General features: G+C 39.1%; 1 protein-coding gene and 1 long non-coding RNA gene across 2 annotated transcripts; one reads left to right on the plus strand and one right to left on the minus strand.

Moving 5' to 3' along the window:
• Positions 1 to 177: 177 nt before the first annotated feature.
• On the minus strand, positions 178 to 24,564 carry DEX1 (defective in exine formation protein (DEX1)). Its single transcript, XM_006848025.4, has 14 exons — positions 24,414 to 24,564; positions 23,827 to 23,992; positions 23,060 to 23,170; positions 8,748 to 8,830; positions 8,412 to 8,529; positions 8,126 to 8,286; positions 6,987 to 7,486; positions 6,796 to 6,866; positions 5,511 to 5,767; positions 3,361 to 3,542; positions 2,044 to 2,327; positions 1,433 to 1,550; positions 733 to 915; positions 178 to 584 (listed from the first exon to the last, which is right to left on the minus strand). Exons 2-14 carry the CDS (start codon positions 23,979 to 23,981, stop codon positions 267 to 269), a joined length of 2,541 nt encoding a protein of 846 aa, XP_006848088.2. The 5' UTR covers positions 23,982 to 23,992; positions 24,414 to 24,564; the 3' UTR covers positions 178 to 266.
• On the plus strand, positions 21,297 to 21,612 carry LOC148780700 (uncharacterized). The gene is made up of 2 exons (XR_016060328.1): positions 21,297 to 21,379; positions 21,472 to 21,612. It is a non-coding gene; the product is annotated as an uncharacterized LOC148780700 (long non-coding RNA).
• Positions 24,565 to 27,244: the final 2,680 nt, after the last annotated feature.

Genomic DNA, 27,244 nt, shown 5'->3' on the forward strand with positions numbered 1-27,244 from the left:
CCATTCCGTCCTTCCCTTCCTCTCGCTCTCTCCAATGTCCACAAGTACGATCACCCATGAATTAGACTGTTCACGACAGCAATTATTCACCATGTTCAGTTAGTATTTTCTATAATCAAAGAAATTACAACTCTCTATTTCTCGCTCTCTTTCTCTTTCTCTCTCTCTCAAGTCAAATGGTAGAAACTTTCTTCATTAGCAAGCCTATCCCTTCAAAACTCCATATAAAACATTGCTAACACAGCCTCAACAACAACATCATGTTTTTAGAGCTCCGTGTTTCTCGAAAAGGAAGGCAACGCTGCACCTTCCTGTGGCCGAAAAATTACAAGTACACCGAACATACCAAGCATTGGAAGGACCATAAGCCATTTCAACAATTTATAATAATGCATGTGAAAAGAGAGAGAAAACTCATCTGAGAAGTGGAGGCCATTCTTGTCCACCATCTCAACCAACACTGTGCCAGTGGTTCGAACATTCACAGTCGGGAGCTTGATCCGCTGCTTTCCAGGCTGGCTGTAGATCTGGTTATGCTTAATCTGTCTCGGTCCTTGGTAATTACCGGGAACCAGCAACGTGGTCTAAAATGGTATTGAAACAGTTAGCCTTTGGGGGGAGAGAGAGAGATTTGAAAGGGCCTAAACCCCAATGCCAACTATTCAAATACCAGCGCAACTTATCCAGATACACAGAGAGAGAGAGAGAGAGAGAGAGAGAGAGAGGTGTCACCGTGACATTATAAGGTGCTTGAGAGCCCGAAGGAAATCTATATTTGTCGACAATCTCCATCTCCACCCAAAAGTCACTGCCTTCCTCATCCCGGAAACCCCGTGATCCATGTTTGATGTATATTCCTTCACGGTTGTGGCGAGGAGCTACATTATTTCTACCTTGATTAGGTGATCTCCAAGCCTGAAAACCAGCAGCAAGATTTATCAATACGGATACAGCAACCTCATTCCTCCCCCCCTCCCCAGCTCTCGCAGGTATTAGCTAACTCTTAACTCTCGCTTCTATGCCAAGAGGAAAATCATCTCTCTCACACATTTTCTCAGTTTTCTGGTACTTCTATTTGTATGATATACATCTACTACTTAATGTTTGTATCTTTATTATTGTTTATTTATCTATTTAAATTTCAAAGTTAGTGAGCCACGCACTTCCCGAGTTGACTTACCCAAGGCCTCAAGTCAACAAAAGATACTCCCAAGACATCCAGTCCTTGTATCATTATCAACTAATACACCCATTACAAGTAATGTTTGCTACTAAATTAGGTTTTATCAGATGAAAACAAAAAAAGACAAACCTAAACAAATTAGTTGAATAATATTATTTTACAAAAAAAACAGTAGATCCTAGGAGCTGATGACTGGAATTCCAAACCAATAAAAGGAAAATAATAAGATAAAAGAAACAGTAAATATACCTTCAGAGGGTGATGGGGAGCAGGAGTAGAAAAGCAGAAGACATTTCCATTCATTGTTGTCACAATAAGATCAAGGTCATCTCCACCATCAACATTATCAGCCAGGACCATGGAATATCTGTTTGCATTGTTAACTTTAGGAATGGACAGATTGAAAAAGGATAGAGAGAGGAGAGAGGCCGCCGAAATTAGTGGTAGGTAATAATGGCCAGAGGCCTAACATCTAGAGACAGAGAGAGCACACATTTGTTTAGTGGGACACACTTTGCCATCACACTGGGAAAGTTTTTTGATCAAAAGCACTTTCCCACCACCCTGACGAAGCACTTTCCCAACCCGAAAGGTGGAGTGCCGCTTTCTCAAGAAAAGTGGCAAAAGCTGGGAAAGCACTATTACATATGCTACACTAAAGTCTGCTTTTTCAGAAAACAAACATGGAAATGCAGTAGACTTTTGGGAAAAAGCTTCCTTAAAGTTTCTTCCCAAAAAACAAACTTTTTGCTCTCCACTCTGGATATCAGGCCACGGTACAACATCCAAGGTTCAAATCCCATCTTTGCCCCCACCCGAGACAAAAAAGAAGAAAGAACTAAACAAATTGGGAGACTTACGAGATTTCACCAATATCTACAACATCTGCACATGCTGTAGCGCCATCAATGAGGTAAAGATAACCATCAAATGAAGTTGTGACAAGAGTCAAGCCCTTTCGTTGCTCGCCTCGTTTGCTTAGATCGAGGAGTAATACATGATTCATCACTCTTCCATGGGTACGATAAGGAAATGGACGGACTATTGACCCATCTTTTCCTCTAAGGACATATATATTCCCTGATATTGTCGGAATCACAATGTCAGTATGACCATCACCATCAACATCACCAACTGTGGGACCCTGAAAGTAGCGATAATATGAGCCAAGTTTATTAAGAGCCATGCTGAAAGATATGAACTTGTTTGCGAAAGCAATGCAAAAAGTCAGAAAAAGAGATGAATTTCGAAAGGAAATCAAGGACATAAATGTTACAGTTGAGAAAGTAGAAGGTAAAACATATCAGGTTCCTTTAGTCTGCAGCACTGAGAGCAAATAATTCCAAGTGAGGGCAGTTTCTTGGCAAAAATGACGAGATTTCTAAAACCACGAATCCCACAGTTCTTTTTTCTTTGTAAGTGCCATGAGTCCCACAGTTTCAGTTGATGCCCAATCTCCCACTTATCACTATTCATAAATGTAAAGACTCCAGCCTTGGTTGGTCATGAATGAATAAAAAACTCATTTCCATACTAGCTTAAGCTGTGCAGTCAAATGTCCTTCGACCAATGTTCGAAGACTTGATCTAGTTGACTTAGACACAGCCAGGTAACTCAGCCTCGGCAGGGTGCTGAGGCAAGTTTGGTGCATAAACTCGGGTTTAGAAATATGATATATTTTTCTTTATAGTGTTTTTCACTGTATTAATATGTTCCCATACAATTTTCATGTGTTTTATGATGATTTGTGAATTTTTTTATCATACACTACTTTTCTATTTTCTATTTGTCTTCTGTTTTTTTGGATTACTCTAAATTGTTTCAATTTTCAAGCTATAAATCCATTTTTTCCGTATTCCATAAATCCATTTTTCCATATTCCATCTTCTATGTACTTTTTTTCTTCTTTTATAGACTTTTAATGCATTTTATAACTTATCTTGCGTTAGACTGTTTTTTATTTTTAGCCAATTTTTATATATGTTTTTGGGATTTTTGGCCCTCTCTGGGCTTGTGCAGGATGGGGCAAGTCCACTTGGATTCGCCCGAGTTAGTTGACTTAGGCAGGGGCAGAATCCCAGGCCCGAGCAAAGCTTTTCTCACTGCCTAAACAGCTCCTGCTAACTCCAGCAAATACTTTGGAAACAACTGGAAGGAAAAGATTCTGGATGTCATACCTGTGGAATTAAGCTCTTCACGTGCACTTCCCAAATTTCATCTCCTTGAGCAGTCCATGCCGCAACATTTCCATGGGTATCTGCCGTTACTAGTTCAATTTTACCATCATCATTAATATCAGCTGCCACAACTGGGCCCTGAATCTCAGCCATTTCCAGAGGAAATTTCTCTCTTACATTGCCTGGATTCATTGACATTTTCATCAGAAAATACATAATCATCCAGAAAAGAAATTGGATAGAAGTTTCCAAGAGAACAAGCCAATATTATTGTACAAGATCCTCCAGATCCCATACATGGAATTGAACTTTGAAGTGATAATCACGTCTTTATGGTCCAATCATTTCATTGAGGGAAAAAAAAACTCGCGTTAAAAGCAAATCCAACTCAATATATATTGATTACATAATCCTCAAAGGAAAATTAGTTTCAAATTCATCCTATACACACACAACACAAAAGGTCTAAAAATGTCCAAAAAAGAAATTAAGGTTCTCCATCTGTACAAATACATAAAGTAGCCTTATTAGTATATATATGCAGAATTTGGGGCATTTTGGTCTTTTCTACTCTTTCAAGGGTATGTGGTCTTCTTTCTCAGGCAAATTAACACTGGAATGCTACAACATGATGCTATAACCGCCCAGGCACAGAATTGCACATTTGTTCATTTTGACCATGTGTTTGTGTGTAAGCGTGCATAATAGAAACAAGAACCCTTACAATGAGATCATGGTTTAACCATAGACCTAAATTTAATCTAACAAGTCATAATGCATCCAAGCAACAAAAATATTTTATACAGTCCCAATTCACCTCGAACAGAACATTCCAAATAAATAAGAAAAAAATCAAACAGGAAATTACGCTTGTATCCACATTTAAATTCTACCAAAATATTCCCTGTTATTACATTCATACCCATTTTGTTGATCATTTTTTTAAAATCACCAAACAGCCCATAATTCAGATATTCAAGATCCAAAATTGAGCATTCCAAAAATATTTTGACATCTTCAAGATCCAAAATTGAGCTCCTAGAAAAGTTTTGAAATTTCCAGGAGCATTTTCAGACTTTTAAACTCCAAAAATAAAATAAAAAGCAATTTGGATTTTGAACATCTGAAAATGCTCCTGGGAAACTTTTGCAATTTCCAGGAACATTATCGAATTTTTAACCTCTGACTAATAATATGGATTTTATACATCTGAAAATGCTCCTAGAAATCTGATTTCGAACATCGAAAAATGCTCCTCGAAAAGTTTAGAAATTTCCAGGAACATCTTTAGATTCACTCTGAAAGTGGAAGATGGGGATACATTGGATCAAGATGAATCTTCTAAACCCTCGAGTTGTTGGATCAAGATCAATCTTCAAAACCCTCGAGCTTGAGCGTGGGGCACAGAGAGAGGAGATGGGGATTCAGGGGAACTGGGGCATGGTCAGAGAGGAGATGGCATTTTCAGAATAGTGGAGAACGTAGAGTGAGAGAGAAGTTAGGTTTTGGGAAGCAAAGACCAAAGAGTGAGAGGAGATGGACTTTGGGGAAGCACAGGAGAGAAAGGAGATGGGGTAGAGAGTATTGAGACTGGGGAAGCACGGGGAAGAAAGAGAGTCCAGTGAGTTTGGGCAGGGGACAGAGCGAGCGCAATGAGTTTGAGGGGGGGGGGGGGAGGAGAGAGCACAGTGATATTGGGGTACCATGAGAGGGGCGAAGAGAGAGAGAGAGAGAGAGAGAGAGAGAGAGGGAGATAAGGGTGCAGGGGACAGAGCGAGCGCAATGAGTTTGGGGGGGGGTGGAGAGAGCACAGTGATATTGGGGTACCATGAGAGGGGGGAAGAGAGAGAGAGAGAGAGAGAGAGAGAGAGAGGGAGATAAGGGTTTTGGGGAACAAAGCCAAATCAAAATTTTCGGATTTTGAAAGTCCAAAATTGGGTTAGTTTACAGATTTTGAAAATCCAAAAAAAGTGTTTTGGAAAAACAATTTTAGAAAAAGGTATAACGGGTACAAATGTTATAACAGGAGATTTAAATAACAGAAATTGAAGGGATAGTGATCTTCTCAAAATCAAAATATAGTCCAACTGTAAAAATAACAATGCACAATAAATTGTGTTGATTCCAAAAAATTTCAATCAGCAAATTACCATGATGGTCTAGAACATAGACCAAGCCAAAAGAAGTCCCCACAATAATGTCCAAGTTTCCATCTCCATCCAAATCAACCACAGTAGGAGAAGAATAAATATACGCCCGGAATTTTCCAGTATCTGTGCTTAAATCTAGCGGTGCGAACCACTTGACTTGCTTTGTATCAAGATTGAAAACAACAATGCCACCAGCAACATATTTGCCTATATTTATACCACCCAATTCTGCCAGATGATCCGGATTGTCGTAGTACCTGTCAACTTATCAGCCAGCAAGTAACCATGGCATGAGTTAGGCCACAATCGTTCCACTTAATAAAGTTAAAAAAAAAACAATGTAAATGTCAGATTTATCATAATCATAAACGACAAGTATATCAACATCTTAATAAGCCTAAATCTACTTTATCAAGGAAAAAAGTGCACTGCACTAGCCAAAGACATCATGATCAACAAGGAAGCCAACAAATCTGATTGAATTGAGTGCCATGTGCAGAACAACGGGGTAGGTCACCACAGTTCTTTTGGGGACAAACACAAAGGCTTGAACCCTTTACACTGCTTATGCTATCAGTGACTTACCACTGGACCAAAGGCCATTGGACATATATCACACACATATTTTCTTCAAACCCCCAGGCTATACTACATTCCAAAAATATATCACCAACAAACATAATGACAGGACTAGAAGATGATTCAACTTGATCTGGTAAAGTTTTCAAGGAACAAAACATTCAACGCAGGAGTTCTCACAGAAATCGAAATCCCAACATTTTCATTAAGTTCACATCGTCGAAAGAATTTGAGCAAGCCTGTAATAAATTTCGCCATTTTATTTTTTGCGTGTACTTTTTTTTATTTTTCTTGTGTGCTTATGTCTAGCACACCTCTCTTTAAGATTTCAGCTCAGAATGATATCATGGGAAAGAAATTAATAAATGAAAAAGTGACAATACATGCCGGCTGTTGGATGTGCTCAGATTGAATCTGAACCATCCAGCCTATACTTGGCACAGGCCAGCCGGCTCATGAAGTAGAACAGACGATAATGATCACATCTGGAAAATCTTCTAAGACAGAATCATATTAGCACCACTACCTGACATAGGAATCTTAGACATCACATAAATGATCGAGCAGAGAAAAGGAAAGCTACAAACTAACAGTTAACCAATAACAGTGTAATCCAGTACAGACCCATTGCTAAAGGACATAACAATAAAATGAAAAGAGGAAAGAAAGAAAAGCTAAATGTAAAATCATAAAAGAGAAAACCTACTCGTGATCAAAAAAGTACGATACTGCAACAACCATTTCTGACACGCCATCATTGTCGATATCTGCAATGACCTGAAGAACGAGAATGTGCTACTCATGAATTTGTGAAATACATTGTCCAGAACCATCTACACCTTCCATAAAATTGGAGGGACAAAAATCAAAACCAGAAAATTTTGATTTCACACTTACTGGAGTACAAAGGATGTGTGAGTCAATATTCACAAAATCCTCTATCTTTTCATGTTTTCCTTCTGTCCAGTCCTCATCGCCCCACATAGTCTCATCAACATAATCATCGTAATCATAATTGTACTCATCAGCTAGCTCCTCTTCTCCATCTCGGAATAAATCAAATGATGCATCAGCATCATCCTCCAAAGTCTCATCATTTTCCACAGTTGCTTCATTTCCACCATTATTCTCACCGGCATTAATGTTAGACCCAGAACCACCCTCCTGAAAACCTTTAGATTCTGAAACTTGAAGGAGACGCCTCTGGGAATGTGTTGCATGTTCTGATATGCTAGTGTTTAAAGAAATGGTGCCCGTAGAGACTGGATTCATTGTCTTATTATCTATATGATTCTGTTCTGTTGAAGGGGCATTTTGTTGCCCTTCTTTTGAGGTATCAGACTTGTTTGTGGAAGACTTGCTGGTGACGTTTGAAGCACCCATGCTTTCATTCATATCTGAAATCAAAACCAGAATAAATGAGATGGTAATTAAACAGATGATTTTCATACAAGTAACAAATAAAAGTTCTGCAGAGTCCCCACCATCAAAACCATCAAATCAGGGACTACTTCAAATATATAGAGCATTAAGAATATAGATTATAGAGTCAAGGAACATTTGAGCTTCTGTTCATATCCTAAACACATAGACGTACTAAGTCAAATTGCTACTACATAATACATTTCATGCAATACAAAAGTAATTACTTCAAAGCTGAAGTTGCTTGATCTGATGCTACTTTGTGCTAGGAAAAATTGTGCATAAGCAAAGTGTTCATCCCTATAAAAATAAGATTGAAGCAGTAAAGGATGTCATATCTAAATCTATCTAAAGTCATTGTTTTAAGCCAGATTCAGGAGTGGGCAAAGCACAAAGTCTGAAATGTTCATTACAAATCACCACTGTTGAGTGACGCCATTCAAAAATAACCTGGCTCCAGAGCAGTGAATCAATGAACTTCAATTTGTACAATGGTTTATTAGAAAATTCAATAAGGAGTTATTGTACGATGGATTCTGCAAATCAAAGACCTATTTGTACCCACAAAAGAAAAAGCGCACAAAGACATACTTAGACTTTCTAAATATACTTACTTGATGTTTTCTTCATATCGGCCGCATCCTGAACAAGAGCCTCATCATGGACATCTGGCTGCGAACGATCTGCTATATCAGGATGCAAGCCCACATACCAATCTTTTCGAACTTTCCGGCGAGGAATCTCCAATTTTTCTGTCATTTGGTAGCCAGAGGCCCTGCACAACAAGGATCGAAGACATAGTTCCAGAAATCTCATGGCATATTCAAACTATGGTTAGGGGGTCCTTGAACAAACATAAAAGAAAAAAGACAAAACATATGAGATGCCTATAATACCCACCTGAAAAAATGAACTTCACCATTGTAGGTAGCTAAAGCAATCTCCCTTACGCCATCCTTATCAATATCATAAAGAAGAGGACTGGCATGAACGGTTGATTGGTGGAAAGCAGGCCATCCTGAAAATTGAACATCAATTCTACATTAAAAAGAGTGGGGTAGGCATTATTGTCGGACATGAATCTAAAGCAAGCTCATCTCAGTCAAGAGAATGCCACTTTCCATCTTAAGCATGATTTCACCAACTAATAAACAGATAGAAAAGATACATTTCATGGGCAAAATAGACAATTCAACGAGAACATGACAGAGAGATAAAAACAAGATTACACTGGACCTGGCATTTTGTCTCCATCTGAACCCTCCAATACTTCCAAGTAATGAACAAAAGAAGGAACTACAACATCAAGCTTGCCATCACTGAAATATCAGAAAAAGCAATCCAAGTCATTATTATGTCAATAGAATATTACCGAATCCATAAATGAAAATATCTCATTGGCAGTTAAGTTCGAAGCCACGCAGAAAAAGAAAAGAGAAACACAATAAGTTACCAGATGGCTTACAATTGCAAATCTATGCATATAAACCACTTGATACATTCCAAGACACATAACACCACATAAAACTGATATAATTGTACAGGATAATTGATGTCCATTAGAAACTAGCAAAACAAAACAATGCCCGCAACTAGGAGACAGAGAGACTGTAGAGAAAGAAGAGGGAGAAGGACATAAGCAATGCCCACAGCCAGGAGAGAGAGATCCAACAAAGTTCAAATGAAAATCATTAAAACCGAAGATATGAAGAAAGAAGAGAAAAAAGGAAGTCCAAACTGACAAAAGAGACATGTATTAATAAAAAATTTCTCAGTTACCACAATAGAGAAGTACTCATAGCATATCCACAGTTCCAATTGATTGAACAACAAAACGCAAATTAATCAGCAGGTCTGTCACAAGATCCAATCAAACCAAAAATACACATTTCTTGTCCACCCAGCGAGCCTAAGATGAGATCCTGATCTCACGCAATGCGCCACATCACTGGACACTACCAGGAGGACATATAACGCAAAAAAAAGGTGCATCAATCCCTTTGTGCTACAAGTTCAAATGAGCCATACCCATCTCTAGTGTTTGATACTTAGGTCAGAGACCTTGATCAAAATACCAAAACTACATCCCCTTTGGTAACAGAAATGTAGTGCTCTGAATGGGCTTTCCGTAGAGTACCAGTATGCCCCGTTTCAAGTCACGAGCAAAATGTTATGGCTGTTTGAAGGCACATAGGTCATTCTTGAAGACCACAGATTTGAGGGTAGTAAGATCCTTTGTAGGCATTGCAATGTACAAAGTTTCGGTTAGGGGTATATGGTGACACAACTCTAGGGCTCTAAAAGAGCTTCTGAAGGAGCCAAAATTATGGCCACTTGCGAGCACATAAGTCATTTTGGAGATCCACAGATTTGAGGGCAGCGAGATCTTCTGCATGGGGTAATTGAAATGTACATGGTTTCAGTGTGGGGGTATTTGGCAACAAAACGTTAGAGTCTAAAAGGGCTTTCCGATAGAGCATCAATAATGCCCGTTAGAAGTCATAGGCGAGAAGTTATGACCATTTGAAGGCATATAGTCATTATTGAGGAGAGGTCCACTGATTTTAGGGCATAGGAATCTTCTACATTGGGGTTGTGATTGAAATGTACAGAGTTTAGACCAAAACAAAATAGGTACCCCTCAAATATAAAAACAAACTGACAGACAAGATGGGTAAGAGATAGATAGAGAGACATAAGGGTTTGAAGAGCTTCTCACTCTCTCTTTCTCTAGAGAGAGAACATCAAACCCTTCTCACTCTCTCTCTCCATCTAAAGAGAGAGAACCTCAAACCAATTTTTTGTTCTATTTCCAAAAACCCAACCCTCTTCTCTCTCTTTTTCATGGTTTTCGTTGGGGTACCGATTTTGTTTGGATCACCCACCCTCTCTTTCCTCCCTTTATCATGGGTTACTTTGTAATTAGTTTAATTAGATCTTGTGATAGACATGCTAATCTATTCCAGTGTCTGTAGATCAAGGTTTAAAAAAACGGATAGGTGACCCGGATCGGCCACCCCAAAAACTGTGTCGGATTGGTGGATCTGCAATCTGGATCGGAGCATCGAATGCATCGGCAAGATCCGGCATTATTTGAGTGTTTGTTATCCATTACATCCATTTTCTGGTCAAAATAAGATTTACAATGCAACTCATTGCAATAAGATGGATCTCTCTAACTCAAATTTTTATAATAAAAACAGGACTTGTACAAAAGTTTTGGACCTTTTGATTTAATAGAGAGACAACCCTCACAATGACCTATCGTGTGTTTATCAAACCAAAATGGAAAAAGCTATGTCCCTCCATTTTTGCTTTCTCAGTACACATACTTTCGCTATACCAAAATTTCTTTTTTTTTGGACAGTTTTTTTTCTTTTTAACAACCTCAAATTTCATATTAGTTTAAATCATTTGCAAGTGTAGCCACATGCTTACAATTACAACAATATAAAACCAAAATGGAAAAAACTATGTCCCTCCATTTTTGCTTTCTCAGTACACATACTTTCGCTATACCAAATTTTTTTTTTTTTGGACAGTTTTTTTTTTTTTTAAACAACCTCAAATTTCATATTAGTTTAAGTCATTTCCAAGTGTAGCCACATGCTTACAATTACAAAAATAAATCATCTCCACTACATGAGATTTAACAAGCAAAAAGTATATGTTGCTAACTAAATAGGTCTAAGGTGCAATAATTAATACGGACAGAAATAGAGAATCTGGCAACGTGAATTTGCATTCACATTTTAACGAAATTAGAAAAATAAATAAAACAAATTTATGTTTCCAGTGAGGAAAACGGATAGAGCAACTTGAAAATAAATTTTGAAGTGGGCATATGGACTAAAGGTGCCCTATGAACTAGTGTTATTTGTTTCTTTTTTAAATGTCTCATGCACTAGTGCTATTCATCCCAAAATTTATTCACCCCAAAGTTGTTTCATCCATAGTAAAGAAGCGAGAGAAACATCCCACATCGGGGATTTAAAGAAGCAAAACCCTCTACAAAAGGTTTAGGCTCACATATCATGGCATCAGCATTAAGCACTTGTGCAAGCCGCTCGCTGAGCCATGCGTACGCATTGTGGTTAGGGTCAGCCAATGGTTGAGGCCCGCAAATGATGAGCTGGTGAGATAATGACTTTAAAAATTTAGTAAAATATAAAATATGGGGTGGGCCACCGCCCCTCTTTTTTAAAAAAATAAAAATTACACAACTTTCAAAAAAAATTCAAAAATTGCAAATATAAATAAACTTTGTCAAATAGTATGGAGCCGGCCAGCTATTTCAAGATAGAATTGGCCGGTTCTATTCTGATAGAATCAGCCGATTGGTGACAGAACCGGCCAATTCTCGATATAAAGTGGGAACCATATCGATTTGCAATGGAACCATATCGATTTGCGATGATTCCTAATCTGAATCGCTACTCCGGATCGGCGATTTTTAAAACCCCGCTATGAACATATACAACCCATAAGGGCACATTTGCCCATTATGTACACTTTTGTAATATCATCATCTTCAAAGCCTTTTTTCCAACTATTTGGGGTTGACTACACGAATCCTGGTCTGTCATCCATCCATCTCAACATCCTCATCTCAGATTCACTCGTCTTATGAGTATGTTGATTACTGACCACCCAACATTCTACCCCGTATCGCAATGCTGGTCTCATAGTTGTCCTGTAGAACTTCCCCTTCAACTTCATTAGTATGCAATGATCACATAAAACTCTCGATTGCACATCTCCACTTTGCCTACCCAGCTCTAATGCTATACGCAACATCTTCCTCAATCTCTCCATTTTCTTGGATTATCGACACAAGATATCGACAATGCGCTCTTTTTGGTATTTCTTGGTCGTCAATCTTAACTACTTCCTCGTCTCTACCCTAATTATTACTAAACGTGTGTGTGTGTTGTGTTGTATGTATACATGTATATATATTATGTGTATGTGTATATTTGTATGCACAAGGCCTAACATGAAACACTTCAAGGTCATCTTCTTTTGTTATTTTATATTTAGAGTCACCGAGATAGAGCATATGGGTGTGTGTGTATGCCTAAGAGAAAGGTGTCGAACACTTGGAGGACATGTTCTTCCTTATACCTATATGTAGAGAGGAAGAGAATGAGTTTGTGGTTGTGGGGGGGGGGGGTTCGTATCGAACTGTTGGAGGCCATCTTCTTCTCTTTCTTCTTGTTACATGTAGAAAGAGCATATGGGTCCATGTGTATCTTTTTGTGTGTGTGTGTGAGAGAGAGAGAGAGAGAAAGAGGAAGAGAGGCCCCCCATCAAACACTTGGAGGTCATCTTCTTGTTAATGTTCCAAAAAATGGCTCGCCGAGCGCCTAGCCCCAATGCAAGCCAGTGGGGCCTAGGCTGGCGGCCCTCTTAATTACTGGATCGCTAGGCTCATGCCTAGTTGAGCGCCCAATACCTAGCCTTGGGCGGGCACCAAGGGACTATCCTGCCCAAGGGAGAATATGCCCCTCATGAAAGGGCATTTTTGTGCTCTCCCCCCTAAATAAGGGGGAAGGGGGGGAGTTTAGGTTTTTATGTGTCATGAACCTTTCTTTTTACATATTAGAGTGCAAAAAAAAAGCAAAAAAAAATACACATTTTGGCCTTCTTATTAGATTGATAAGTTAATTCAAAATTTTGAAAATTTGATCCAAACATCATCCTTTTGGTTTGGATTATAATAGTTTCTTGTGATTGTGTTAGTACTTAGTACTAGTAGTCCAGTCTACTAGTAGTCTAGTACTGAATTTGCATGTTGGGCATTATTTTCCTATTTTTCTTAATGTGTTATTAACTAATGGTTCAAATCTCAAATACTTTGGGTTTGTCTTTGGAGTTTGGATTTAATTGAACATAAAAAATGTATAAAAAATGCATCAATATGCATTTTTTACATGCAATTTGGATCTAAAATAATTTTTTCAGACACCTCCCACCCCTATTCTTCTACCTGGGCCTCCTAGAAATTTGGAGGCCGGTAATCCCTAGGACGCCAAGGCGCCACTTTCCATTTTTTGGAACATTGCTTCTTGTTCTTCTTCTTCTTATATGTAGAGAGGGAGAACATGGGCCAATGAGTGTGTATATGTGTGTGTGTGTGTGTGAGAGAGAGAGAGAGAGACATTTAAATACGCCTTTAACTCTCTCTTTTTAAGATGACTTGCTTCTTTTTTTTTCTTTGTTCTTGTTTTCTAAGGGTGCCACTAAGTGAGCACCTTGGCCAGCCTAGACGCCTGCCTCGGAGGATGCATGTGCCTTGGGCGCCTTGGAACATGTTCGCCTAGGGCGCTTGCCTAGGCCCATATTCGGCTTTTTTTTTTTTGTCTCTCTCTCTCTCCTGGCGGCCTAGGGGGCTGAATTTTTTGGTAGTATTTGTTAAAATTCTTTCCCCCATTGGGATCTCGACGAAGAAGTCTACATGTAGTGCCCACATGTTCCTCCACACTTGTATATCACTTTAAGAAACTCTATAGGGTCTAAATTCCAAAACAATCTCCTCAAGAATAGATTGAAAGATTCAGCCACACGATACATGCTGGATATACATGTATTTTGTAATATTACTCCTAGTTTGACAGAAAAGAAGAAAAGGAACTACAATTTTATTACTATATGTTGATTGTATCACTCTCACAAGGGGTACTAAAGAAATGCAAAAACGTTGTGGAGTATATGTGCATGCGGTTAGATATTAAGGATATTGGAATGCTTAAATACTATATGGGCATTGAGATTGCACATCAGAAGAGAGGGATTTTTATATCCCAACATAAGTATACCTTAGGTCTCCTTGAACGAAATTCAGCCTGTCCTATAGACTCTGTAGTGATCCCAAATTTCAATCCAAAACCAAATTCTAACACTTTATTAGAGGATGTTGGTAAGTACCAATGATTCGTGGGTCGCCTAATCCTTTTTACCATTATTCGACACCATATCATGTTTCGGTTAGCTTAGTGAGCAAATACATGCATGCTCCATGAACTAGCCATCTCGAGGCAGTCAATCTCATACTACTCAACTTAAGATCATCTCCAGGGAAGGAGATACTTATGCGCGACATAGCCCACATTGATCAATGTGGATATATCGATGTAGAGATGACCTCTCGATAGGCCATCCACCAGTAGCTATTACACTTTTCTTAGGGGTAATTCTATTACATGGCGTGGCCAAAAACAAAATGTTGTAGCTCAGTCTAGTGTAGAGGCAGATTACTACCAAGTTACGGCATCAACTTCATGTGAGCTGGTGCGATTGAACCACTTCTTAAAGATATGGGTTTTCCGCTTCAGGGGGTCTATCCCACTCTATTGTGAATTTGTGATAATCAGGCTGCCAACCACAGTGCAACCAAGCTAGTATTCCACAAATTCACTAACAGATTGAAGCTAACTGTCACTACGTGTGTGAGAGAATGACTTCAAAGACTTCTCTAATCCTCATGTGAGAGCCGCTGAACAACTTGCAGAAAGTTTTACTAACGTAATTCGGAGAGGAAGGTTGCAAGAACTTGTTAGCAAGTTGGGATTTCATGACATTCATGCACCAACCTCAGGGAAAGTGCAGATAGAGTAACTTACAAGGGCACATTTGTCCCTTATGTGTATTTTTGTATTATGCTTATTTTACATTTATCTACAGCTCTTGTAAGGACTTAAATGCACAATATAAACACCTAGGGATGTTTTTGTAAATGCTACAGATATAAAAGTCATGAAATTTAAAAGAAATATAGTTGTTCCATTCCTTTTCCTTTTTTGTCTTCATTCTATCCTTCAAGATTGTTGTGTGGAAACTCAACCTTCATAGTAAATAATAAATTGTAGAAGTCTTATTGTTCAATCAACTGGAATTGTGAGCATGCTATGAATATGTATTTATTATGGGAATTGTAATATTGTTATGAATATGTGTTGCGTTAGTCATTTAGCTACGTTGGACTTAATTTCCTTGACCTTCTCTCCCCTCTTTCTTTGTCTTCTGGGTTTTTGATGATTTTAATCTTAACTTCCTTAGATCACCGTCCTAGTCATTGGCATTTCTCCCTTGTCCTCTTCTTTCTCTACCTCTCCTAGTTGCTGGATTTGTTTTGTTTTATTCTCTTCCAGTGGACATCAATGGAGTCTATCAGTTGCTTGCCATTTTTCTCTTCCCCCCTTGTTGTCAGTTGCTTTCCATTTTTGTCCCTCTCTCTCTCTCTCTCTCTCTCTCTCTCTCTCTCTCTCTCTCTCTCTCTGTGCTAGTTGCATCCATTGTTTTGTTTTGTTAGTTTCTAAATAGATTCCCCCCCCCCCCTCTTTTTGTTTCTCCCATATTGTTAGTTTTCATGTAAATAAACTGGTGGCTACTCATTATGTTTAATCATTTTTATACCCATTCAGGGTTTTCGGGTGGTTCAATGGTTGCAGGCCCGAGAAAAGAACCATGTCAGCCTTCACTTCTCCATATGATCTAAATGGATCTGCACACGACTTTCTCGCTCCCAAAGACAGGGCTACCTCCCACTGTCGTTCTGGAATATGGAGACCATGCCCCACTTTCTCTCCTTAAAAGAGGAGGTCCATGCATACTTTCTATCACTAGAAGGCAGGGTTCACATCCGACTTTTTCTCTCTAGAAGAAAGGCCTCAATACCCCAGTTTCTCTCTCAAAGCCCACCCCACACTCTCCTAGAATATTGAAGCCCATGCCTCAGACTCTCTTGAAAGAATTGGGCGCCCATGCCTCTCTCTCTATAGAATTGGGGGCTATGCTCCTCCTAAAAGAGAGAGAGTCCCTTCTGTCCATCGACTTTCAGTATGCTCCTCCTAGAAACAAAAGAGCAGCATTTTGAGGTCATATGGAGACCATTCCCCTCCTATTGATTGGGGTTCACATGACTATCGAGCATTCTCCTGTTATTATCCTTAACTATATAAAGGGAGAATCATTATCTACAAGCATAGTCCTCAAATGACTCTAGAGCATTCTCCTTCTGTAATCCTTGCAAGATCATATAGAGAAGAAGGTCATATAAAGACGGGATCATTCTATAGAAGCAGAGTCTTTGTGGGGCCAATCCACAAATAAGAGGAGAGGAATAAAGCACATTCTTGTTTAAAAGAGGCATTCCTTTCTCATGGGCCAGTTAAAAGCATGAGAGTGAGAGTTAATTACATCCTCACAATGATTAAGATGAATCAATGGAAAGACATTGCGACTCCGAAAGTCACATGGGCTCAACATGATGCACCTAGCAGTCATTTGACTAGTCAAGAAAGTTCCCATGAGCCTTTTGACCCAATCAATCCATCTTTTGACGACCCCTTTAAAGATGATCCACATCCCAAGGTCACGAGGAGATCCAGGAGGAGAGGGCCGACGTTTTTTTAAGGAATTTTAATTTATTGTTCATTTTGCAGTTTTCTAGTTATTTCTAGTGTTTAATTAAAGTTAGAGGTAGTTTAGGAACCTTTTATATTTTATTTTAAGTGAAGGAAGTTATAGGGTATTTTTTGAACTTACAGGGTATTTTTATCATGTATTAACTTAAGTGGGAGTAGTTTTGGTCCTTTTTTGTCATTATGTAATAAAAGGACCTGGGGTTTAGGGTTTCTAACACTTTGGGGAGTGAACAATAAAAACAAATTGTGAATAGTGCCAACAGCCCTATCAAGGGTTTTAAGGTCACTTAGGAAAGCCAAATCCACTCAAATCTAGCCTTTGATGGTTATTGAATTGTTTTTTGCCTCTTTTCACTATTTTCCTACATCAAATTGGTATCAGAGTCTAGGTTTTCTTCAACAACAAAGCTAAGAATCTCCAACAAGTCTAGCGTTTGCTGATTTTAGGCCAACTTTCACCAAATCAGCCTAGACCTTGCTGGTTTCAGCTAGGTTTTGTTGGTTCTCTGCCTAGGGTTTGTGAATTCACTGAACCTGTGGCAGCAAGAAGAGGTCGAGGCAACGGTATTCATATGAATCCACCTCGTGACGAACGGGATCAGGAGATAGAGTATCTGAGACAACAAGTTCAAGAACTTATAAGGTGGCTTGCAGGCTTCGATTGTGAGCGAGATGAAGTTTGTCCATCCAAGATCGCGTTGAGTACAATCCCTTTCACTATCGTGCTCCGTAGGATGGTCGAGTGAAGGGGAATATGATTGGAGGTATGGGCGGCACTCAAAATCCATAGATCTAAAAGTGGATATTCCAGATTTTGAAGGAAATTCACAGCCAAAACGACTTCATAGACTGGTTAAATATAGTAGAGGGTCTTTGATTACAAGGATGCACTAGAGAATAAAAAAGTGAATATTATTGCGACTAAATTGAAGAAAGATGCTTCGCTATGGTGGGAACAGCTGAGAGCAAGGCAAGAGAAAATGGGGAAGCCCAAAATAAACACTTGGAAGAAGATAAAAAAAAAAATGAAGGAAAAGTATATACCTGCAAATTATTTACGTTCTTTATATCAAAAGATGCATGTGTTGCACCAAGGAGATAGGTTGGTGGATGAATACACAGATGAGTTTCACCTTTTGATTATCTGTAGTGATGTGATCGAGTGGGAGGAGCAGTCCACCGCCAGATATGTGAATGGACTGCACCAATCAATTCAAGATGTGGTAGTTTTGCAGCAGTGTTGGACCATTGATGAGGTCTATAACCTTAAAAAGAGGGCTGAAACTCAGCAAAAACAACCCTCGAACAAGTAGGGTGCAAGTGCGAGTGATGGGGCAGCCCGTGGTGGTATTTTGGAAGAAAAAACGTGTGACTACTGCAGGTTCGACATCTCGCACTACTGGAACAGCCAACCAGTAAGGCACCTTGGACCAAAAAGGGGTTGTTTCGGGAGTCGGGTGACCCGAAAGGGGTTCAGGTAGCAACATCAAGTGCTACAAGTGTTTGAGGATTGGACATGTCTCATCACAGTGCCCAAACCACAAGTTTGTTAACCTTCGTATGAGTTTTCTGATGAGGACAGCACGCATTCTTTTGAAGGTGATCTCATTTACAATGAACCAGTTGATGAAGAAGACGCAGAAATAACTTACAATGATCGTGGGGAGGCATTGGTGATCCTGCACAGCATGATTACGCCTCGGGTCATGGAAGAAAATGACTGCTTACGTACAAACATATTTCACACACGTTGTACTGCATATGGGAAAGTGTGTGATATAATCATTGATGGAGGGAGTTGCAAAAACATAGTTTCTCAAGAGATGGTTGACAAGCTTAAGCTCAAGAGGGAAAACTATTCAAAGCCTTATAAAATTGCATGGTTCAAGAAGGGCGTTGAGGTAATTGTTTCTAAATGATAGTCTTGTTTCTTTTTCTATTAGAAAAACATACAAAGATCAAATTGGGAATATGTAGTATCTATGGATGCTTGCCATTTGTTGTTGGGGAGACCATGGGAGTATCACAGGCCTACCACTCATGATGGTTTCAAAAACAATTACTCCTTTGTCAAAGATGGAGATAAAGTGATTCTAGGACACTCTAAGATGGAAAGTACTTCAAAATCAGAAGATGGCAGCAACACTAATCTCTTGTCTTTGACAGAGTTCATGAGGGATTTGGGTGAGTCGGGTGTGTTGTATTTTGTGGTGCCAGTTGAAGAACATGCCCATTAGTTTTGTTCCTCCTAAGCTAGAGCCATTGATGAGGGAGTTCACTGATGTCATTCCAGAGGGATTACCTCCTATGCAAAACATAAATCATCACATGGACCTCATCCCTAGTTCTAGCCTCCCAAATAAAGCAGCCTATAAAATGAGCCCTAAGGAGCATGAGGAGTTACATAGGCAAGTTTCAAAGTTGCTAAAAGGCGTTTATCAAGGAGAGTATGAACCCATGTGCAATGCCAGCATTGTTGACACCCAAGAAAGATGGTTCTTGGCACATGTGTGTGGAGTGTGGACAGCAGGGAAGTTAATAAAATCACCATAAAATACCGTTTTCCGATGCCGCGCCTGGATGATATGTTGGACATGTTGGTAGGGGCTACGATTTTCTCTAACATAGACTTGATAAGTAGTTACCATCAAATTAGAATCAGGCCAAGTGATGAATGGAAGACAGCGTTTAAGACACGAAAAGAATTGTCTAAGTGGCTAGTTAAGCCATTCAGGGTTATCAAATGCACCTAGCACCTTTATGAGGCTTATGAACCAAGTCTATAAGCCATATATAGGAAAGTTTGTGGTGGTATACTTTGATAATATCCTCATATACAGCACTAGTAAAAGGCAGCATATGGACCATCTAAGGCTTATGTCGGAGTTACGAGGGGAGCAGCTATATGCAAATCTAAAGAAGTGTAAATTCATGACCAGCAATTTAATTTTCTTGGGTTTCGTGGTTTCCGCTGAGGGAATCAAGGTGGATGAGAGAAAGGTGGCAGCGATCGGAGAATGGCCAACCCCTTCATTCGTCCATGACGTGCGTTGTTTCCATGGGCTGGCCACTTTTTATCGATGGTTCATTAGAGGATTCAGCACCATCCTAGCACCACTCACTGACTGTTAGAAGAAAGGTTCTTTCAGATGGACCCCATAAGCATAAAAGAGCTTTGAAAGGATTAAGCAAGCCACGACTGAGGCACTTGTGCTAGCATTGCAAACTTTGATAAGATGTATGAGATAGAGTGTGATGCCTTGCATGTTGGTATTGGGGTTGTTTTGAGCCAAAAGGGCAGACCAACGGTATATTTCGGCGAGAAGTTGAATGATACACACCAACGGTACTCCACATTTAACATGGAATTTTATGCACTCATTCAGGCTTTAAGACACGGGAGTCAATATCTTATTCAGCAAGAGGCGTTGCGATATATTAATTGGCAACATAAGCTGAATAGCCGACATGCTAGGTGGGTGGCATATTTGCAAGAGTTTACCTTCGTAATTCGTCACAATGTTGGAAGTCAAAATAAAGCTACAGATGCCTTGAGTCGGAGTGTAACTTTTGACCACTATGGCAGCTATGGTGACCCGGTTTGAGTGTCTACGTTACTTGTGTGTTGATGATGACGATTTTGGAGATATTTGGGCATAGTGCCAAAGTGGAGTTGCAGGAGATTAAGTGGTACAAGATGGGTTTCTCTTCAAAGGGAATCAATTATGCATTCATGTTTGTTCTCTTAGAGAGGTCCTTATTTTAGAGCTACATGGTGGGGGCAGTGTCAGAACACAGGTTTATATTCTCCACTTTCCATACCCAATGCAGTATGGGGCAAATGTTAGCATGAACTTTGTGTTGGGTCTTCCGCGGACTCAACGAGGTATGGACTCTATATTTGTTGTGGTTAACAAGTTTTCAAAGATGGCGCACTTCATTGCTTGCAAGAAAACTCCAGATGCAACTGATATGGCCAACTTATATTTTCGTGAGGTGGAGAGACTTCATGGTTTCCCAAAACAATTACATCAAATAGGGATACCAAGTTTCTCAACCACTTTTAGAAACTTTATGGAGCAAGGTGGGTTACAAAGCTATCAAACTGAGGTGGTTAGTTGAACTCTTGGTAACCTACTTTGGAGCATAGTGGTTGACAAGAGGAGACAGTGGGACTTGGCTTTGCCGCAAGCCGAGTTCACTTACAACAATTTCCCGCAGTAGGTCAACTGGTAAGTGCCCATTTGAGGTTGTGGATGGGCGAAGTCCTACCCATATGCTGGATTTGCTCCTTTACCAGCTAATGAGGAAGGAACTTAGATGCAGACAATATGATTGAGGACATGAAGGATGACTGTAACCAGGCTCGAGCTAATTTGGAGATTGCCACTACCAAGTACAAGGAAGTTGCAGATAAATATAGAACGATTCAAAAAGTTTCAGGTGGGTGATTTGGTGACGGTTTATCTACACAAAGATAAGCATCCTGTGGCAAATACAACAAGCTGACTGACAAGAACATTGGATCATTTCAGGCGCTGAAGAAGATGGGGACTAATGCCTATCAGATCGACCTTCCAGCTGAGATTGAGACATCGAATGTGCTCAATGCTGATGATCTTTTCGAGTACCACAGACCTAAATTAGCTTTAGAAGAAGAGCTGAACTCGAGGTCGAGTTCCCCCAACTGGGGGAGAATGATGCGCCTGGCAATCATTTGACTAGTCAAGAAAGTCCCATGAGCCTTTTGACCCAATCAATCCATCCTTTGACGACCCCCTTTATGATGATCCACATCCCAAGGTCACCAAGAGATCCAAGAGAAGGCAGACTTTTTAAAGGAATTTGTTTTTAGTTTATTGTTGTTTTTGCAGTTTTCTAATTATTTCTAATGCTTTACGTAAAGTTAGGGCAGTTTATAGATTTTTTATGTTTTATTTTAAGTAAAGGGACTTATGGGGTATTTTTATAATGTTTTAACTTAAGTGTGGATAGTTTTGGTCTTTTTTTTATCATAATGTAACAAAAGGATTTGGGGTGTTTGGGTTTCTAACACTTTTGGGGCACAAATAGTAAAAACAGATAGTGAATAGTGCCAACAAGCCCTATCACTTTTTTGTGCAATGAAAGCCAAATCCACTTAAATCTGCCCTGTTTTGATAGTTATTGAACTGCTTTTGGCATCTTTTCTCTATTTTCCTGCATCACAACCAATGGGTACCCTCCACTTATAAGAGGCCATATGGGCTCAATCAATGGGATCCCTCCACCTACAAGAGGCCTCATGGACTCAACCAATTGGAGCTCATTACCCCTCACCCTCTCCTTTATAAATAGAAGGACTAAGCTTCATTCGAGGCAACCCATAAAGACGTGTAAAGAAAGCTTATCAGAGAGAAAATGCGAGAAAAAAATAGATTTGTAAGGAGTAAACAACAAAGAGGAGTTCCATAGCTCCTTTAAGGCGAAGACCATGGTGAAGCCTTGAGAACACTCCGCTAGACTCAAGTAGGAGAATCGGCACACTTGTGACTTGACCAGTGATTTCAATCTCATAAAGGTGACAACAACGCACTACCACTCCATAGACGTCCAGAAGGAAAACCGGCACTTCTTGACCCAAGATTTCAATCTCTTTCACTTTCTCTCGTCCTAGGGATGGAGAATCAAGGGTCTCCTCAATCAATGGAGATGTAATTAACAGTCGGATCTTTAGATCCGACCAGCAATGGTTCAAAATCAATAAAGTTCCATCCTATCAGTTAATTATCAAAAATTATGATATTAAATGTTTGATCTGTCCAGGCTATTAGCAATCAATCTAAATCACAAATTCACAATACTATGCCAGCCATGATTACCTGCATCTAATAGAATGAAGTGGAGTAGAGAAACATGGATATGAAAATCTCTACAATCATATTTAGAAGGAAATGAACTCTAGACAAGTTCACCAATGAAAGAGAATAAGGCCCATTAGATGAGCTAACCAATGAATTCTAACCCAAGTAATCCAGATTTCAGCAGTTACAAATTGAAGAGCCATCGCTCAAAATACATATGTTTGCATTGATGCAATCGTATTGAACATCACATTTATGCTACATTTAATATAGAAAGTACCTATTTATATCAGCGATTAAAGGAGTTGCATATATGCTTGAGCTGACCTCTGCCTGCCACCGTAATTCTACATGCTTAGGACAAGTGGAGTTTAACAGAGAGTCTTCGTCTCTACAAAGGTAAGGAGTAGTGATCAACATCATGGAACACATAAAATTGATTAGTTATATTAATAGAATAACTCCTTTCCAAGAATAGTAAAGTAAAACAACAAAGGTCAGCAATCTTCCTTCAAGAAAAAATCAGAGAATCTTCTGTGCAAAATAGCATGTGCATATAAAAGCTTAAAGTATTACAACAAAGAAAATAAGCAGCATAAATCAATACTGTACAGCTAACATCATGCATCCAATAGCTTTAAAAACGAAGTTCGAAAAAAATTTATTGGGAAAAAAATTCACCGAAACAAATCAGGGTAAGGAAAAAAAACTCTAAATCAAATTCACAAATGAAACCAAGGAAAATAACACCTTCTTGGAAGATCTTAACATTCTGGAATAGCAGTGCAAATTAAGTTTCATTGATATGTGATAGTTGGGTTTACATTGAAATTGCTTTCTTGCTAATTCTTTCCATTAAAACAAATAGATACATTGATCACAAATGTTACTCTATCATAATTCAAATACGTAATTGACCAAAATCAATATCTACGAGGGGTCTAGATACGAAGTAAGTTCAAAAATTTATCAGAAACACAGGAACGTTTTTTTTTTTTTTTTGCTATGATTGCATTGGCCAAAAAAATAAGGGTGATGAGTACTTACATATTGGGATACCCCAAGTTATCATCAGTAGCTTGGCGCTCCCTGAACTTGTTCTTAGTCGAACCATCAGGGTTCGATCCAGCGCCATCGCAAATGGAGGCTGTTAAGGTCAATAAAATAAACCAGCACAGCAAAAATTTGTCTACGAGTTTCATCAGATCTAAAACTGCACAAATTATGACACTATTAGTGATCTGAAGCTAAAAAACACAGCCCAAGATTAAGAGCATGATAGATTGGACAAAATGGAAACCAATTAATTAGACTTTAGAGAGCCTTGATATATAATTACGTGCATATCTATTTAGAGAGAGAGATGGACTGCAGTTCTCTGCGTGACTAGACATATACAAATAAATGCATAGAGAGAGATATGAAAAAAGAGATTCGCATATAACCAGAGAGACATAAAGTCCAGAATGGGGTTATAGGCAAATATAAAATGAACGAGAGATAGAGAGAGAGAGAGAAGCTCAACATAAACACTTGCGCGGTACAGAGAATCAAGAGCATTCTGACAAAAAACCCGCGCAATTGCAGATGGGGAACGAACGTAATAGCAAACGAGGAGAGAGAGAGAGACTCACAGTGGAGGACCAAGCAGGGTTAGGGTAGAGTCCAGAAGAAAGTAAACTGCGATGACCTGAGAGAGAGAAATTGAAGTCTAAAATAGCAGAGAGAGAGAGATTAAAGTCTAAAATGGCCGATCGGAGGGGGATTTCCTTCTGATGGAGCTGCGAACATGACGGATTCGGATCAAATAGTTATTAATGGAGAAAATTAAGTCGTCACCGGGAAACATTTCCGGTGCAACGGAAAACTCCAATTTTCCTAGGTTTTTTTTTTTTTTTTTTCTTCTTTCTTTTTCTTTTTTTTATGAAGTTTCTCTTGGCAAGCTTAAGCTTTATGAAAATAAAATAAAGCTTCACGTCAAATCCTTGCTTTATGAAAATAAAATAAAGCTTCACCTCAAATCCTTGACTGTAAAACACTTTCGACAACGAAAATCTCCATGGATCTAAAACGATTTCCAACTCAGATAATAAAATTTAAAACTCAAAAAATAGTACAAATCTTGCGAATTTATGAACTAGGGTGAAATTAATGGTTTAGATAAATTGTGATAATACACACAATTTATAGAGCTTCTAATCCTAAAAAAAATTACAACTAATATGTTCAAGTCGAGATTATTGATTTAAGGATTTTCCAATGCTTGAATTGTAATTTTTTACGAATTATGAGGTGAGGCTTTACTCATCCCATTTTTCTTTTTTTCGTTTTTTTTTTTTTTTTTGACAACTTCTCATATTACTTTTTATGAACAATAATCTATAAGTCATAGTTTAGGACTAGATGGTATCTCGATAGAAATTTGGAAGTGCATGGGGGAGATTGACATTGACTAACTGACAAAGTTGTTCAACAATGTGTTTAGAACAAATAAGTCAGACGAATGGAGGAAAAGTACGGTACATAATTACAATAATAAATGAGACATAAAATTGTGAGAACTATCAAGGGATCAAGCTTATGAGTCATGCTATGAAGCTCTGAGTAACAATGATTGAGCAGTGACTAAAGCACGAAACAAATGTATCTGGAAATTAATTTGGTTCTATGCCAAGAAGATCAATAATTGTGGCTATTTTTCTTACTTAGGCAATTGATTGAGAAGTTTAGGTCGAAGATAAAATACCTCCACATGTTTTTATTGATCTAGATAAAGCTTATGATAAAATACGTCAAAATTTGACTAGCGGGTGTTGGAAAATAAACGAGTCTCGAGACATTACATCGACTTGGTGAGAGATATATACAATGAAGCACTAATTAGTGTACCAACGAACAGTGAAGAGACATGTGTGCTTTGAGTGACAGTGGGTCTACATCAAGAGTTAGCAATGAGGTCGCACCTCTCTGTTATAGTTATTGACAATTTAACTAAGCACCTATGGGATGAGATATTGTGGTGCATGTTGTTCATAAAAGATATAGTTTTGATTGATGAAACCCGAAATTGTATCAACACAAAGCTAGAACTTTAGATTAATGCTCTAGAATTTGAAGGTTTTAAAATTAGCCCGACTCGGAGGCGGAGATGAAGAAGAGAAGGAGGCGGAGGGGCATTGAAGGTTAGAGGAGTGAAAGATGATGGGATCTTTGTAGATGATTCTATTGTTAAGATTCGGTTCTATTTGGCCGCATGTATTTTTGAAGATGCTCGTTTTCCTATTATGGGCTCCTTCTCTCCTCCTTCTACGACCATTTTTTGCCTTAGTGATTGGGCCAGAAAGGGATGGGGTCTCTCCAACGCCCCTATTGTGAAAATCATGGATTCCTTTAAGATTGTGTTCCTTCTTCAAACTAAAGAGGACGCTGCAGTTGCTTTGAAAATTTGCTTTGATAGTATCCAAGGCAAACTGTTATCTCTTGATCAGTGGAGGCTTCATCTCATATGTCTTATGTACAGAAAGAGAACTTGTGGATTAATCTTCAGGGTACTCCATTCCATGCTTGGACGTTAGAAACTATCAGAATGGTGGCCAACTGTTGTGGGGAGTTATGTGATCTTGATAAAACTACCTTTACTGGTGTTGATCTTAGCTCAGTCAAGGTTCGTATTTAGAAAATCAAAGGTGCCCCAATTCCAACCCTAGTGAGATTGGTTGTTGGTCACTGTGGTTAGCGTTGTAAAGAGTGGCAGGGTAGCTAAGGTTTATAAGGAGAACAATTGTAGTTTGCCTAAGGAAGACGTCCTTGATGATGAAGGTTGGATGATGGTCCCCCACCATAAAAATAATCGTTAGATAGCAACGCCAGTTGCTCCGGCTAGGTTTCCGACTGACTTTCACCAGCAGCTCCATCGGAATAGGGATTGACGCGGCGTTGGGATTGACGTTACGAAAATTCAAAATTTGAAAGTGACAAAACGGTGGATCCCAGTAGGCCGTTTCATGGATTTGTCAACTACGGATACAATAACTACTTCCTTTTTGCAAGATGGATCATCAAGTTTGGGTGGTCACGCGCCCTCACCTGCTAAAACTGATCCACTCGTTGACGCCATTTTCGTGCATGACAAGGTGGAGGCACTTTTCCCGAAGGTTGATGAGGTGACGGCAATGCCGGTTTCTATGATGTCGTTGACAGATGCATCATTATGCCACCTTCCTCCCTTGGTGAACCCTAAGACGGTGAGCAATTTTTTATCAAAGTTAGCTGCTCCTTTTGGTTGTAAGTGGAGCCATTTTCTTCTGCTATCGGTGTTAGGTTTTCTTAACCACCACAAATTTTCATCATTTGCGATCCATTATACTCTGGTTTTATTGGTAAGATGTATCCGTTGGTGCACAGCAGTGCTACTCATTGGGTTTGTAATAACCCTATACCTTCCTTTGATCCGCTGGCTATGGAT

Source organism: Amborella trichopoda, chromosome 8 (assembly GCF_054954075.1).
Source record: "Amborella trichopoda isolate Santa Cruz 75 chromosome 8, AtrichopodaSantaCruz75HAP2 v2.0, whole genome shotgun sequence".
In the NCBI taxonomy this organism is placed as follows: domain Eukaryota; kingdom Viridiplantae; phylum Streptophyta; class Magnoliopsida; order Amborellales; family Amborellaceae; genus Amborella; species Amborella trichopoda.